This window comes from Oreochromis niloticus, linkage group LG22 (genome assembly GCF_001858045.2).
Source record: "Oreochromis niloticus isolate F11D_XX linkage group LG22, O_niloticus_UMD_NMBU, whole genome shotgun sequence".
Taxonomy (NCBI): Eukaryota; Metazoa; Chordata; class Actinopteri; order Cichliformes; family Cichlidae; genus Oreochromis; species Oreochromis niloticus.
The window spans coordinates 17,250,213-17,265,672 of NC_031985.2; the positions used below are offsets into that span (position 1 = coordinate 17,250,213).

The 15,460-nt window shown below is 42.1% G+C and overlaps 1 protein-coding gene across 2 annotated transcripts in view; it reads right to left on the reverse strand.

Moving 5' to 3' along the window:
- The window catches only part of efna3a (ephrin-A3a), a 75,952-nt gene that overhangs the window by 3,048 nt on the left and 57,444 nt on the right, over positions 1-15,460 (reverse strand). Inside the window, exons 2-4 of one of the 2 annotated variants that reach the window (XM_005457231.4) lie at positions 12,825-13,126; positions 12,479-12,547; positions 10,794-10,868 (exon numbers count right to left, since the gene is read on the reverse strand). In XM_005457231.4, the coding sequence (XP_005457288.1) occupies positions 10,794-10,868; positions 12,479-12,547; positions 12,825-13,126 (446 nt within the window). The remainder of the gene's footprint in view (positions 1-10,793; positions 10,869-12,478; positions 12,548-12,824; positions 13,127-15,460) is intronic. The other variant, XM_005457232.4, reaches the window with a different exon arrangement.

Genomic DNA, 15,460 nt, shown 5'->3' on the forward strand with positions numbered 1-15,460 from the left:
GAGCCGGGAGAACACATTTTGTATTATTTGGTAAAAAGTGGATTACACTGAGTGATTATGTTCTGCCTCGACATAATGCTTCCCATTATATCTAGAGGGTTATTACAAATCAAAATAAATCAAAAGAAAGCAAACAAAGCTTTCACGTCCATCTGTCCTACAGCTGTAGGATACCTGGGCTCGAAACCAGCTTCTCTATATAAAATAAACCCAATTATAGAAGAAATCTGCAATTACTTAATGACGTCAGTCACGTCAGCACATTTTGGAAACGTACGCTGTGTCTCATATCGTGCACTCTGTATGCTTGCTTTGGGCACATAAGCATGAAGTGCTCTACAAGCTCCTGGATGGTGTAGTCAACATTTTCGAAAATTAGCCCCATAGTGGAAAGGGAGGGACCGCCAAACAATTTTTAGCTAGTAGAAAGAGGATACTACTGATAATACTAATGCTACAGCACTGCAGAGAAAAATCACACCTTTCATGTTTGGAAGAATTGCTCAGTGTTAGGCTGTCATCCTCGGTGTTCACAAAACACAGTAACTAGTGTGGCAGGTACAGTTCTGTGTAAGTCTTAAACCATCTCTCATTTCTTTATATTTTGATAGGACAACAAGAAATCTGTGCAGCAATTTACTGAAACGTGCAAACATACAACAACTCATGTACAAATGAAGTATGCGTTCTCGTAAGAAAGTAAGCTTACTATGGATGGCATTGCCTTGGCCTCCAGTAGCATTGTGAGGAGTCTTGGAGTCTCTCCTACATATTAAACAAATATGTAGGAGTGCCTTCTTCCATTTGCGCAATATCTCTAAAATTAGAAACATCCCGTCTCAGAGTGACGCTGAAAAACTAGTTCATGCATTTATTGCTTCTAGGCTGGATTACTGTAATTCGTTATTATCAGTATGTCCTAAAAACTCCCTGAAAAGCGTTCAGTTGATCCAAAATGCTGCTGACAGGAACTAGAAAAAGAGAGCATATTTCTCCTTTATTGGCTTCTCTTAGTTGGCCCCCTGTTAAATCCAGAATCAAATCTAAAATCCTGCTCCTCACATTTAAGGTCTTAAATAATCAGGCCCCATCTTATCTTAATGACCTCATAGTACCATATCACCCCATTAGAGCTCTTCGCTCTCAGACTGCAGGCTTACTTGTGCGTCCTAGAGTATTTAAAAGTAGAATGAGAGGCAGAGCCTTCAGTGGAACCAGCTTCCAATTTGGATTTGGGAGACAGACACTATCTCTACTTTTAAGATTAGGCTTAGACTTTCCTTTTTGATAAAGCATATAGTTAGGCCTGGAGCAGGAGACCCTGAATCTCCCTTTAGTTATGCTGCAATAGGTCTAGGGTGCTGGGGAATTCCCATGATGCACTGAGTGTTTTTTCTTCAGTCCCCTTTTTCATTCACTATGTGTTTGTACACCTGTGTGCATTTAATTATTACTTATTATTAATCTTTGTCTCTCTTCCACAGCATGTCTTTGTCCCGTCTTCGTCCCCTCACCCCAGTCGGTTGCAGCAGATAAACGCCCCTCACTTAGCCTGGTTCTGCTGGGGATTTCTTTGGGTTAAAAAGGAGTTTTTCCTTCTCACAGAGTGTCATATGATCGTTGGGGTTTTCTTTGATTTCTTTGTATTATTGTAGGGTCTTAAAAAATATAAAGGGCCTTGAGGTAAATAAATGAAATTGAATTTAATTAGTCTTCAGGAATAGTTCTCCAGGTTTCTTGAAGGACATTTAAAACTTGGATGTCGGTTGCCTTTTTTTCTGTTTTCTGTCAACATGATCCCACATTGATTCAATAATATTGAAGTTCAGGCTCTGGGGAGGCCAAGCCATTCTTGCTTTTAACTGGATTGCCAGTGTGTTTGGGATCATTGTCATGCTGAAAAATAAAGCTGTTGGCAATCAGATGCTTTCCAGATGGTATTGCAAATTTTATGGTATCAAAATCTGATGTTACTTTTCTGTGTTTATAATTCCATCAGTTTTGACAGGATCTTGAACACCACTGGCTGAAATGTGTTACCAAATCATGACAGAGCTTCAACCGTGTTTTACAGACGGCTGCAGAGGCTCATTGTTGTACCTGTCTCCCGAGATCCTTTGTACACACTGACGAAGAGCTGAACTCAAAATTTCAAAACTCGTTGTCACTGATTTTTTTGTATAATAACAGCCTTTTGCACAAGATTAAAGCATTAACAACATCTGAAACACTAATACAAGTAAAGACATGGGCGTTATATATATGATACACTGATTTGACCTTATATGAAAAGTAGTTTAATGCAACATGTCTGTTTTGGTAGAAGAAAGATATTTATCTGACAAGCTTTGGCTGACAGATAACAAAACCAGTATGGTTACCAATTAAAATCCCCTCTCTTTTATATTTTTTTTGTGATATAAAGCTTCAGTCTTCCATAAAATTAAACTGGCTTCAGTTACAAAAGCACAAAATTGAACAGGCAAAATGTTTTTCTTTCTTTTGTTTTTTTAAAAAAAAATCTTTTTCATTGCAACTTTAAATTCTTGTCTGAACTTGCTACATGTAACAGCAAGGGTAACTAACTACAAGAAAAAACTAGATAGCTGGTGATAACAGAGAGAGATGGCAATCACCTTGCAGGTGATGCCTGATAAATGCATGGAATTTTGTTTTTGTTTTCTCTGAGTAAAGCGACCTCTCTCACTGCATGACTCCTGTCCACGTCAAAGTTGCTCTTAAGTAACACGAGGCATCTGTCTGATGACGCACAACCCTGACATTCACACTGCAATGCATCAGGGTGAAGACAAACAAGGAACACTAAGTTAAGGCGCTGCCTCAGGTAAGACCCACAGGTCACAGCGAGGCCGCCACACCATGTGGATTGTCTCTCTAACAACATTTCAACAGTCTGAGGCACAGCGTACAGTTGGAGATGAGAAGACGAGACATCCTTTGCCTCCAGAAAAAGCGGGCCGTTCCTTACCTTTACATAAGCAACTACACAGTTTCCTCTCGAAAGTTGCTGTGCATGTGAACTGATTCTTACAGACTTGTTTGTGGGTGCCGCGAGCTTTGACAATCACCACCCCGCACAATATGCACCTCTTCAAAACCCTTGCTATTTAGGGAGGACGGCCTTGGAAGATGAATGTGGGGAACGCTTCCTGCCTCGGGCCATAACAAGTTATCAAAGGTCCAGTGTTTGACATCTAACATCACAGTACAATTGTAGGATATAGTAATCAATTTCCAAGCGCACAATCCGGTGCAGTCTAGTGTGAAAGGGGGTATAACAACAGATGGGCATGCAGGGTAGCTCTCCTGTCCACGGTGAACCGCCTCAAGGCATTTACAGTGAGATAAGAAACAAAAGCAGTAGACTGTCGATGAGTGGAAAGAGGTTGTCTGGTCTGATAAATCCTCGTGCCAGCTATGCCACAATGATGCTAGACTTGCAGCGAGGCATAAACAACATGAGGCAATGGGCCCATCTTGCACGCCTACAGCTCTCCAGGTCAGTGGGGGAGGTGTAACACTGTGGAGGATATTAAAACGGCTTTCACTCCATCTAAATAACAGTCCACTGATTGTTGTTACCAATAAAACCGGGGGAGCAATTAGCACTCACTGATTAACACTGAGCACTGCTGTTATTGTGCACTAAAAGCTGACCATTGACTCCGTCAGCTTAAACGCTGAGAGGATATTAGGTTGGTTTCAGGTCTCTGAATGACTGTCTACTACTTCAACTTGCATTTCAACCAGGTCATGTGCGTAGGTCCAGCTGTGGATGCCATCTTCCTTGTATCTACATAAAGATAGCGGCAGAAATTAGGATCATATGAGACTGATATACAGTCATGGGAAAAAGAGCATTTTCACAGAGTTCTGTGCAATGCTCTAAAAGCTAAGTAAAGCCTTCCCACTGCCATAGGAATTAAGAGGATAAGTAGCAGCCAGGTGCTACTAATCAAATGCACTTAATTAACTCATCATTAGCAAGTGTGAGCACCTCTACACTTAAAAGCAGATGTTTTGGCAATTTGCAGGTCTGAAGCATTCAGGTGTGTGTTAACACAATGCCACAATCTTCCCATGAGTGGACTTTCCACCCAATTCACTCCAAGGTCAAACTGTGCAATACTCAGAGAAAGTGCAAGAAACCCAAGAGCTACATCTCAGATTCTACAGGCCTCAGTGAGCATGTTAAGTGTTAAAGTTCATGACAATGCAATTACAAAAAGACTAAACAGGTATAACTTGTCTGGAAGGGCTGCCAGGAGAAAGTCTTTTTTTCTCTAAAAAGAACATGGCAGCACAGCTTTGCAAAGTTATATATGAATAAACCACATGACTTCTGGAACAATGTCTTTGGGATAGAAGAGTGGAGATGTTTGGTCATAATACATAGCGCTAGACTGAGTGGAAACTAAGCAGAGCATATCAGCAGAAACACCTCATACTAACTGTCAACCACGGTGGTGGAGTGGTGATGATTTGGGCTTGTTTTACAGCCACAGTACCTGGGCACTTTGCAGTCCTTTAGTTTACCGAAAACTCCTCTCTATATTAAAGCATTCTAGAGTCTCATGTGAAAACTAAAACTTGTCCAGAGCTGGGTCATACAACAGGTCAACAGCAAATCTACAACAGAATGACTGAAAAACAAAAACATGAAGGTCCTGCGATGACACAATCAAAATATAGATGCCAAACTGACTGAAATATTGTGGTAGGATCTTAAGAGATCTGTGGATAAAAAATGCCTGCAAACCTCAATGAAGTGAAGCGATGCTTTAAGGAAGAGTGGGCCAAGAAAGCAGCTACTTCATGTTACTGTCAGCTGTTACTAAAGGTGGTTCTGCAAGCTACTGAATCATGGGATGTAGCTGGTTTTTCACATGACTGCAAAGAGTCATGTGAAAACACTCCTTTTCAGATGACTGTACTCTTTAGTCACCATATGTCTCATCTTGTCATGAAAAACATTATGTCAGCTCTTACTAACAACCCCAAATTCAGCTGCCATGTCAGCTGAAAATGGCCAGCACAATGGCCATATCACTAATTGTTTGGTTTGATTGGTAAGCACGGTACAGTGAAATGGCAGCCAGGTGTCTTTTTGTTCGGTGGCTACTAAAATACAACATCTGCTAACTTCACCAAGGTTTATGCAGTTAACTTACCAGACTTGATTAGAATGATGGACAGACTGCAAAAAAAGTGTTTTTTTGCACAACATTTTATGATTGATTTGAAGAAATTCTGCATATAAACAGAGACGGTGAAAAGAAGTAACTTTATGCGTGTGAATTATCCGTTTTCGGTTGTATTTTCTTGTCCACCATCTAATTTATGTTCAAGCTTTTAGCCCTCCTCTGCTGCTGCAGGCACTCAGGTGGAAAGATTTTAAGAGCAGGTATGTCACAGTAGGAAAGATGAACAGAGCGTGCTATGGTTTTGCTATAGCAAACTAGAAACCTATGATTAATTCATGGAGGAAGAAGCAATACTGACACTGAATTCTCGTAGCACAATACTACGAGCAGCTTGCTGTAGGATTCGCTACCATAACAAATTTCGCTATCCATAATTAATGCTGTACACAGCTACATGCAGAAAAGAGGTGAGTTGCAGGGGGGTTAAAAAGTAAATATCACAAAAATGGCAAATCCACTCATTTCACACTTAATTGCAGAGATCCATAAATGCTTTTTAATTGGGGGAAAAATGCAAGCGAAACAGACATTTTGACAGACTGTAAACAAGCCAACAGCGGGCTGTTTCATAAAACTGATTAGTAAGCACTGCTTGCATGCAGTCTGCAAATGGTATCAGCGCTTCCTTTCACAAATGATAAAGTGTGATGAATGGTCACCGTGCACAGCCTGGGTCCTATTTTTATTGTTGCCCTTAATTTGACCTTCCGAGTAAGTTTGACTGGCCTGGGGGATTTGTTTACAGTCTGTACGTTTATCTTGCTTTTACTTGCCCTTTCATGGCATCCGCTGAAATGATGGGTAAAACTACAACAACAGGATAGGAGCTGCAACAGAAGAGACTCTCTGTTAAATAAGGAAAATGTGACGTAGAAATGAAGCTAATAATAAAGGAAGGAGGATGAAGGCAGGCCTAAACACATGTGAGGGAGAGATGGAGAGATTTGTTGACGTTAAGCCAGTCCGTGGGCGGGTCTGGTCCTCAGGGTGAGTCACAGAGTGGGTGTCCAGCGGTCAGCTGAGCCAACGGGGCCATGAGTTGTTATAAGTGTGTGCGCATAAATCTGTATGTCCTGATTTTGTTATTTCTCCAAATGTATTCAGCAAAATGCATCACAACGCCGTAGGCTATGATATTTTATGATTCCCTGCCAGTGTGCGTGTGTGTGCGTGTGTTTTTTTTATATTAAATTCTACGTAAACTCGAGCCTGAGTTACTGCTGAGCAATTCGCCCACCACTGAGCTTTTCTTTCTTCCTCTGCCCCTTCTCTCTGCACTCCCCCTTCTCTGCTCCCACTCTGGTTTTATCTCTTTTTCTGCCTGTTTCTCTCACTCTGCCTTATCTATCCTTCTTTCTGTCAGACTTTCTCCTGCTGCATTTTCTCTTTCACTGCCTCCCTTCCCGTCTTTTATCCGTCTGACTTTCTCTGTCTCACACCGTCTCTCCCTCAGTCTCTCTCTCTCTTCTGTTTTCTGCCTTTCCTCTTTCTGAAGGTACTCATTGCTGATGGCTCAAGAGCTCTTTTCATTCTATCTCAGTTGGTCTCAGTTTCCATCTCAGGCAGGTCACACTCTCTTAGCTCTCGTCACAGACTGCCTACAGCTCCAAGAAACAAGCATACTAAATGATTCCCGGCAAGAGGCTTTTGTTTGAGATGGGGATGGAGAAAGACAAAGAAAAATAGAGGGTTTATGTAACCACTCAGCTGCACAATTGACTTGCTCACTGACATGCTTTCTTCTTAGGTAAACATGGGCCTTTCATTTCTTACAAGACCTCCGCTGACCTTGGATTTCGCACAGAAGAAGAAAGATGGTGTTTCTTTGTGAATGTGCATGTGTGTGCGCGCCCGTGCTGAGCACTGTAGGAGTATTTTCTTCCTTGTTTTATAGATTGCCACATTTGAAGATTTCAAAACTCCTTAGTATTGTTTTAATTAATAACCTACTAAACAAGACTAATAGTTGGAACAGCCAGTCTCCCACTGGTTTGTGAAGTCCTGCTTTGGAGCCCAGATTATGCTTTTGATTCAAGGTCAGGTCTCACTGACAAACCAGTGGTGCGACACACTCATATAGACTTGTCAACATCAAGGTAGACGCGCCCTAAATTACATCCTGGTCTAAATATGACTGTGATTTACAAAATGAGCATCACCCTGTATTGAGTAAGACTCGACTGGGAGCTCATTAGATAAGTGTTTACTGAGGCCTCAAATGAACTGAGAAGTAAAGTCATTTTCTTCATAGACTTCTATACAACTAATGACTGTTAAAAAGGAGAGTCTAACATACTCACATTTTTACAGTCATTTTCTAGTCTTAATGACTGTGAAAGTGCTTTAGACTACACGTCACATTTTAGCCATACAGCACTTTATTACATAGTCTTCAATCACTTCATATCATTGGACAACGTCTTTTTCTTCTTTAAGCTGCCCCCTTTTAGGCCTCGCCACAGCGGATCCTCTGCCTCGATCTCATCCTTTGCCTTGCATGCTCTGTCACACCAAACTTTTGCATGTCCTCCTTCACTACATCCATGAATGTCCTATTTGATCTTCCCATGTTCCTCCTGCCTAGAAGCTTCAGCATCCTTTGTTCAGCATATCCACTATTCCTCCTCTGCACATGTCCAAACCATCTCAGCCTTGCTTCTCTAACTTTTTCTCTAATCTGCTCAATCTGAGCTGATTCTCTGATGTACTCTGGCAATGAACATTTTGGCATCTTCAACTCCAGGTCGATCTCCTTTCCACTTTTTGTCCAAAAATCACCCCTTACACTCATCTCCAACCGCGCTACCCTGCCTGCACTCTCTTCTTCTTCAGCTCTCTTGTACACTGTCTACTTCTTTGACTAGTTGACCCCAGGTGCTTAAACTCATCCACCTTCACTACCTCTGCTCCTTGCACATTCACTAGTTGACCTGCGTTCCTCAATGGCCAATTAAGAATCATCAGTTAACCTAGCATGCAAGTCTTTGGTTTGTGGGACAATGCCAGAACCCACAGAGGAAACTTGTGTAGGCACAGGGAGATCATGCAAACTCAACATAGAAAAGTCCCGGCTGGAGTTCACACCGGTATTCTTCTCACTATGAGGAAACAGTGCTACCCACTCCACCACTGTGCCCACCAGAATGGAAGTTTGAGGCATTTACTTGGATGTGGGAATGTTTATTTGTGTAGAAAATAACATTTTATGCCTCTGATTCATCACTTTTTGCTAACACCTCCCTCTCTCTCTTCCCTTTCTACATTCGTTTTCTACCTCACTCAACCACCACTGTTTGCTCTTGTTCTCACTCCCACAGCTCCAAAATTGAATGTAGTGTTTACAAACAGGACCCAACAGTTTCTGTGGTATACCTTAAAAGTAGTTAAACTGAATTTTACCAAATATCGTGAAAATGATTGTGAGATAAGACAGACTGGCCCAAAAATGGTACAAGCAGGCTACTTGACCAGTCAGAAATGTTTAGCGCTGAAAGCCCGAGTTCTTGAACTGTCAGAAAATAATAACCCCTCCGCAGGGACGTCTTTGGTGGGTAAAATATCATCATATAATCACTGTGGTGGAAATACAGTGATTCACTCCAAAAATTTCTTGGGAAAAGATGCTTATTGGCTTCATTTCTCGGACTAGGAGGCTACATCAACTTTTTTAAATATAATACAATCTGTTAGATACAGGTTTTAAAGCCAATCTCAACTGCAAGAGAAAACAAAGGCAAAAATTTATATATACTATCTAGAAAAAAGCATTGTGGGCCACACTTCATAATCTTTGAATTCAGGTGTGTTCAGTCCCGTTGTATAAAAATGAAGCACCTAGCCATGCAGGCTGGCTGCGAAGTGTCAGATTATGTCAAGTTACAAAGTGTGCAAGTGCGGAAGTGCTGAGGTGTAAAGTCACCAACACTCTGTGAATTCAATAACTGCAGAGCTACAAACCTCCGCTGCCTTTAATATCAGCACATAAACTGTGCGCTGGGAACTTCATGGTATGGGTTTCCATGGCTGAGCAGCTGCGTGCAAAGCATCAGGTGGCGTGATGTAAAGGACGTCACCAGTGGACTCTGGAGCAGCTCTGTGAAGTGACAACTCACCTGTCTCTATCTGGAAGTCTGCTGGATGAGACTGGGTTTGATAAACACCAAGAGAAAGAAAGCTGCCTGTGTGCCAATTGTAAAGTTAAGTGCAGGAGGGTTGTTTTTCTTGGGTTAGTCTTTGGTTCTAGTAAAAGAATATCTTAATGCTTCAGCTTCCCAAGACATTTCAGACAATTCCATGCTTCCTTCCATACTTTATGGGAACAGTTCTAGGGAAGGCCCTTCTCTTCCAGCACGACTGTTTCCCGTTTCACATGACAGAGTCCATGAAGGTATCGAGAGTGGTGTGGAAGAACTTGACTGGACTGCACAGAACCCTTACCTCAGCCCCAACCCCTTTTAACACCTTTGGGTTCAATGAATAATGAGAGCCAGGCTGTCTTGTCTAACATTGGTGTCTGACCTCAAATGCTCTTCTGGATGAATGAGTAAAACTTCACACAGACACTCCAAAATTTCATAGAGGGCTTTCCCAGGAAAAATGGAAGCTGTTAGAGCGGCAAGAGGGAGCCAACTCCATATTACTGTCTGTGGATTCAGAATGGGATGTGCCCAAACTTTTGTCCATATAGTTGTATTATAATTATTAATGTTATAATAATCAGAATTGTTCATTATGACAATCCCTCGTGCTTCTTGAATTAACAATGGCCACTGTACTTATCATAACTGTAAGGAGGTTTCCTGTTCATTAAGGGAGTTGTACTTACATTTAAATGCAACTTTAACTACAAGAGTTCTTAATTATCTGGCCAAACCATTTACTGGGTACTGAGCAATGCTCAATCCAATACCAGTGCCTCTTTTTTTTCTTTGTTCTACCTATACTTGTAATCTTTATGCCTCATTGTGTGCAACTCATTAAAATCATTTTCATGTACGATAACATCAGGTCAGAGACTGCTGTGTAGCATCATGACTGAATTAATGCAGCAGATAGAGGAAACAATTAATCTTATAAAGACACTGATGAATGAACGCCATAATGAGGTCAGTACTGAGGCCATTTCCATTTTTGGTGTATTGATTCAGTGCTTCCATGCCGCTTATTGCAATTATTCCGCTATCATAACCAATAGAAACGGTGCTTACTAAACAGAAAAAAATAAGACCCAATTTGTAATAATAATTTGGCACACTCCTTTTTTACAGTATATAAGTAAGTAGGCAATTAGAGTGTATATATAAAAAAGCAGGTGCATGATAGTACTGTGGAATCCACAAGCTGCTGTGTGCACCGTCTTGCCTACATTGCACGACTCGTAAGAGCAGAAAATTAAGGTTTTACCGATCAACCAGTTACGGCTTATGGATTTTCTTTCCCTGACCACAGATTAAAAAAAACTTGATTTGGGTTATTTTTTCACAATAATTGGTGCACAAATCACGCTTTGCAGAAACCAAATATGGAGCTACTGGTTCCTGTTCACTTTTGGCAACTTAAGTCACTCACCAATGTTGTGTATTTTGATGTTTGGCCTGACTGTGTAATCGGGAGTCTGAATGGAGTCCTCGTCTGCCTGGGAGACTGAGAAACACATCACAGCCACACATAGACAGAGAGAAGGAAGGAAAGGAGAGGAAGGAATGAAACGCAGAGAGACAGAGGCAGAGAGAGTGAGACACAGACAAGGAGAGAAGACACTCCATTAAAACGACAGCACTGCGAAACAAGGGGGGGAGTGAATTTTAGGCACCATTAAATTTTGCACAGTTACAGAAGAAGATGAAGGAGTCCGTGTACCCCTGCCACTGAAAAAGCATGAAGAAATCGTGGACTTTGAATCCAGAGTCCCATGTGAAAATTAAAACATTAAAAGCATTTGGAACAGAATTCATTATCACATTCAGTGTTCGTGCAGACATGGAATTAAACTCAGTCTGCGCAGGCAAATTAACCATGAATGAATGATGTTTGGGTTGTGTCTATTCATCTTTGTGTATTTCTGCCTCTTTTCATCAGCTAATATGTTTGTCTGTGTAAGCCTGTGACTGCGATACAGAGTTAGGTGGATGGAACAGCATTAACGGAGGATGTGCACAGAGGCTGGTAGCAATTTGCAACTCATCAAGGATGTAAAGCATGTGTCATGAATATTCACATTTCATTCTTATCTTAAATAGTTGGAGGATTTAAGGTGGGACACACACACAGAATGAAAAGAAGGCAGCTGAAACCAGAAATGTTTTTTGATAGCAAGCTGTTAAATGACCTTGTTAAGCGAAGGTTGGAGCTGGTAAACTGGCTAAATGCGCTCATGCATGCGCATCACAGCCATAAGAAACAGTTTACAGTTGACATTCTCCCATGTGTAGACACATGTGCTCAAACTCCTACACACTCCTACACACACAGATGCACCCAAACACACACACACACATAGAGGCGTGGTAGACGCATCAATAGATTAGCAGTGACAGTGGGATGGGGGTGGGGGGGTTGGTGTTAAGGTGATGTGTACACAGGGGCTGACACTGGCCTGAGTGTGGGATGTATTAGTGCTGACAAGGTTAGAGGAAAGGGGGAGGCTTTCAGCACTGGGCTGCCTGATCAAAGGCCTGCAGGGAAGAGAGCAGGCTACCAGGGTAAAAATAACACACACTACACCGTGCAGCAGGCTTCGGAGAGCAAGAGAGAGAGAAGAAGAGATAGTCAGAGAAGGAGAAGGAGGGGGTGGTCAAGAGAGCTGCGGGAGAGAGGTATGGGGAGTGACAGAAGAAGAGGAGGGCAGAGAGCTGGATCATGCAATTCAATCTATTTTTTTCTCTTTTACATCTTTTGTGCGTGTCACTTGCAGAGAGAGACAGCACATTACTGTAATAGCACCGAGACAGACAATAACATTAAGCCATCCGTCTCAAAGCACTGCTTCGAGGTAAAATACGCCATCATCAAAACCCTGCCAAGACAGCACGAGGCAGAAAAGCCTCTCTCTGAGACAGGACTGTCAGATCTTAGTTTTTCTGTGTGTGTATGTGTGTATGTGTGGGTGTCTTTGTCTCTGTTTCCCTCTGTGTTTGCGAGATACAAACAGATAGGAGGTGAGGGCAAATGAAGTGACACAGAAAGAGAGGAAATGGTATAAAATGAGCGGAGGAGACGTATACTAAGACTAAGGCAGATTTTTCTGGTCTCACCAGTGGAGCAGCAGACGAATACTCTCAGTCTCAGGCAGCTGTGACCGTGGTGGTGGTGCGTGGGCGTGGCTAAAACAGAGAGCAAACACACACAACACATGTCAAACTTGTGCCCTCTGCAGGCCGCACGAACCCCAGCAGCTGGCTGTGTAAACTGCAGAGCTGCAACTGAGCAACAGCCCGTCCTCAGCTGAACTTCCAGAATCTATTAGCAGCACCCACGTACCATCAGTACATGTGTGTGTGGCAGCAGCTGAGGAAAAGCTCCTCATTATAATCTTAGATCAAAACAGTGAATGTGCAGCACCCTCAGTCTTTCGTGCAGGTGTTCGCAGGCCTGACTCACAGATGTAGTAGTACTCCTTGCCCACGTTGAACTCGTAGCCCAGGGAGAAGGCGCTGTAACGCTGGAACTTCTCTGAGAATTTGATGGGCGCGTGGGGCGCATGGGGCCGGTTGCACTCCCAACGCTTGGAGCCCTTCTGGGTGTTGCAGGTGCGGTAGCCGTGGTAGTCGACCATGTAGAGGATGTACTGCTCTGCCACGACACGCTCTAGCGTCCCACGCTGACTGGTGTTGTAGTGCGGGCAGTAGATGTCCAGGTAGTCGTTGACACTGACTTGCACTGTGTATCCCTCCCGTCGGAGGCTGACATAAAAACAAAGACAGAAATAAGATGAATGCATTCAAAAAAGGCAGAAAGAAATGTGGGTAAGTGACTATGGAACCTCTCTAACCCTCTTTCACTATCTGTTAAAGGAATAGCTCAACATTTGCAAATCACAGTCTAGGTAATAACATTTTTTTTTTTAGGCAAAAAGCAGCCTGCACATATTTCCCTGGAAAAGAAAAACTCGTTTTTGGATAAGTGAGCTTTCGCAGAGCTTGTAGATGAAGTCTATTACACTGGTATCAATTTTCTCATTTAATATTCAGCCAGAAAGCAGATGAACATATTCCCCGGAAATGTCAAGTAGCTGTTCAGTAAATAAAACCTAATCGCAGTGAAAAATACCATCACAAGATGAAAAAAGTTTTTATGATCAACACTCTGGAAATGCAACGATGCAAAACAAAGCAGCAAAAATTTTACCGGACTAATAACCAATAAGCTGTCAGTTAATTTCTGCTTCATAACTAACTGAGCAGCTGGTTAACAATTTCAACAGTATAGTTAACACAAATGTAATGCAATGAGGGCTTAAAGAGAGCTAATCCCCTCTGCGTTTTCTTCAAACCTTGAACTATTACATCTTTCTCCTCCCTCTGCATATAAAAACACACATTTTCCCACTAAATGCCCGGTAGCAATTCCCGGAAACCGTGCTGAGAATCATAATCTGTACTCCTGTCTTTTCCCCAGAGCCAGCTTCGGGCCAGGTCATTGAGGTGGAAGGAGATTCTGTCAGCGGCGATGTATGCTCTGGCTGCAGGGGAAGTGGTCTACACACGGTACACATCATGGAACAATGTCCCCTTTTTAGCATAAATGAAATCCACTCTGAGGTTAAGAATATATATAAATATATATGTGTGTGTCTTGTACAGTAACCCTTCAGTCGATTTAAAACGGAGGAAATGAACTGAACAACCTAAAGAGTGATGTAATAATGTCCCACACTGCCACCATGCTGTTATCCACACTGTTTGTAATGCTAAGTATACTTATTATGTAAATTACACAATCTGTAATTAGACAAAGTAGAAGTCATTAGAAGGGCTCCTGCAGGTGAGCTGATGAGATGGGAATTGTCCTAAGTTGCAGCGATGTGTAACCCACGCCAAGTGCCCGCAATAGCACATCCTAACCATTAGGTGGTGGTATTGTGCTGTATTATATGGGCAAAGATCACCCTTCTTATTCTCTGCACCATTATTATTTTTTTCCTGTTGGTTGTCTTCTCTTTCTTACACATTATCTGCTTCACAAAAGAACGCAGACTTTAACACTCTCATAATCACTCCTCACTGTGCATACATTATGCCAACACATGCACACACTGCTGCTGACAGGCTCACACGAACATGCACACGTGCACGCGTTACTGGGTCAGGCACCCAGAGATATTTTTCATTCAATCCCAAAATGAAGATCAGAAATGTCAGACCCTTCTCTACTGCTTTCTTACTGTGCGGATCACTTTTTCTGGATGCTCTCGCCCACTCTGATAATTTTTTCCCCTCCGTTTTCTCCCCTTTTCTTCGTGTACACACACATGCTGAGGCAGATGAATATCAATTCTCTTAACCAGTGTTCTTTTTGGGCCATCAATCTTATCTGTGCTTTCTATCCCCACTGCTTAGATGTGAGATGACAGACTTTTGTCTTGCAGTGTTGCGGGAAGAGACAACACAGCTATGCTTCAAAGGGACTATATTTAGAGAGGGGGTTTGTGTGGTGGAGGAAGGGAGGAAGGTTGAGATGGTGAGGAGAATGGAGGGGTAGAGAGAGATAAAGAGGTACAATGGGCGTAGGATAGAGAGAATTTGAGGGAGACATGAGATGAAAGTGCAAGATAGAGGGTGTGCTGAATAAAAAATATGCATTCAGGAGAATCCTGGATGCAAGTTGCATGTATTAAGTCAGGCGGACTCACCGTCACTGAAAAATAAGTGTGTGAGAAGACTTGAATGCAAGGAGGGAAGAAGATCCAGTGAGAGAGCATCTGTGCTTGAGTGCTCGATCATATTCATGGATGAAAAGCCACTGGATACTGCTGAGACAGTGCAGCAAACTAGTCTGCAAAAGCATTTGTTCTTGAGCATTTGCAGGTTGGAGAGACACATTTTTGAAAATATGCAAAACGAGTCTTCTTAAATGTACAGCAATGTCTTATTGTCCCTTTCCATGTAGCTTGAATGTAAAAGCTGGGGATAAATTTAAATGCAAGGATAAGTTTCATCATTAATAATGTTTAGATGAATCCAATGATTATTCAGTCTGTAAAACGGCAGCGAAAAATGACCATTACTATTTCATAA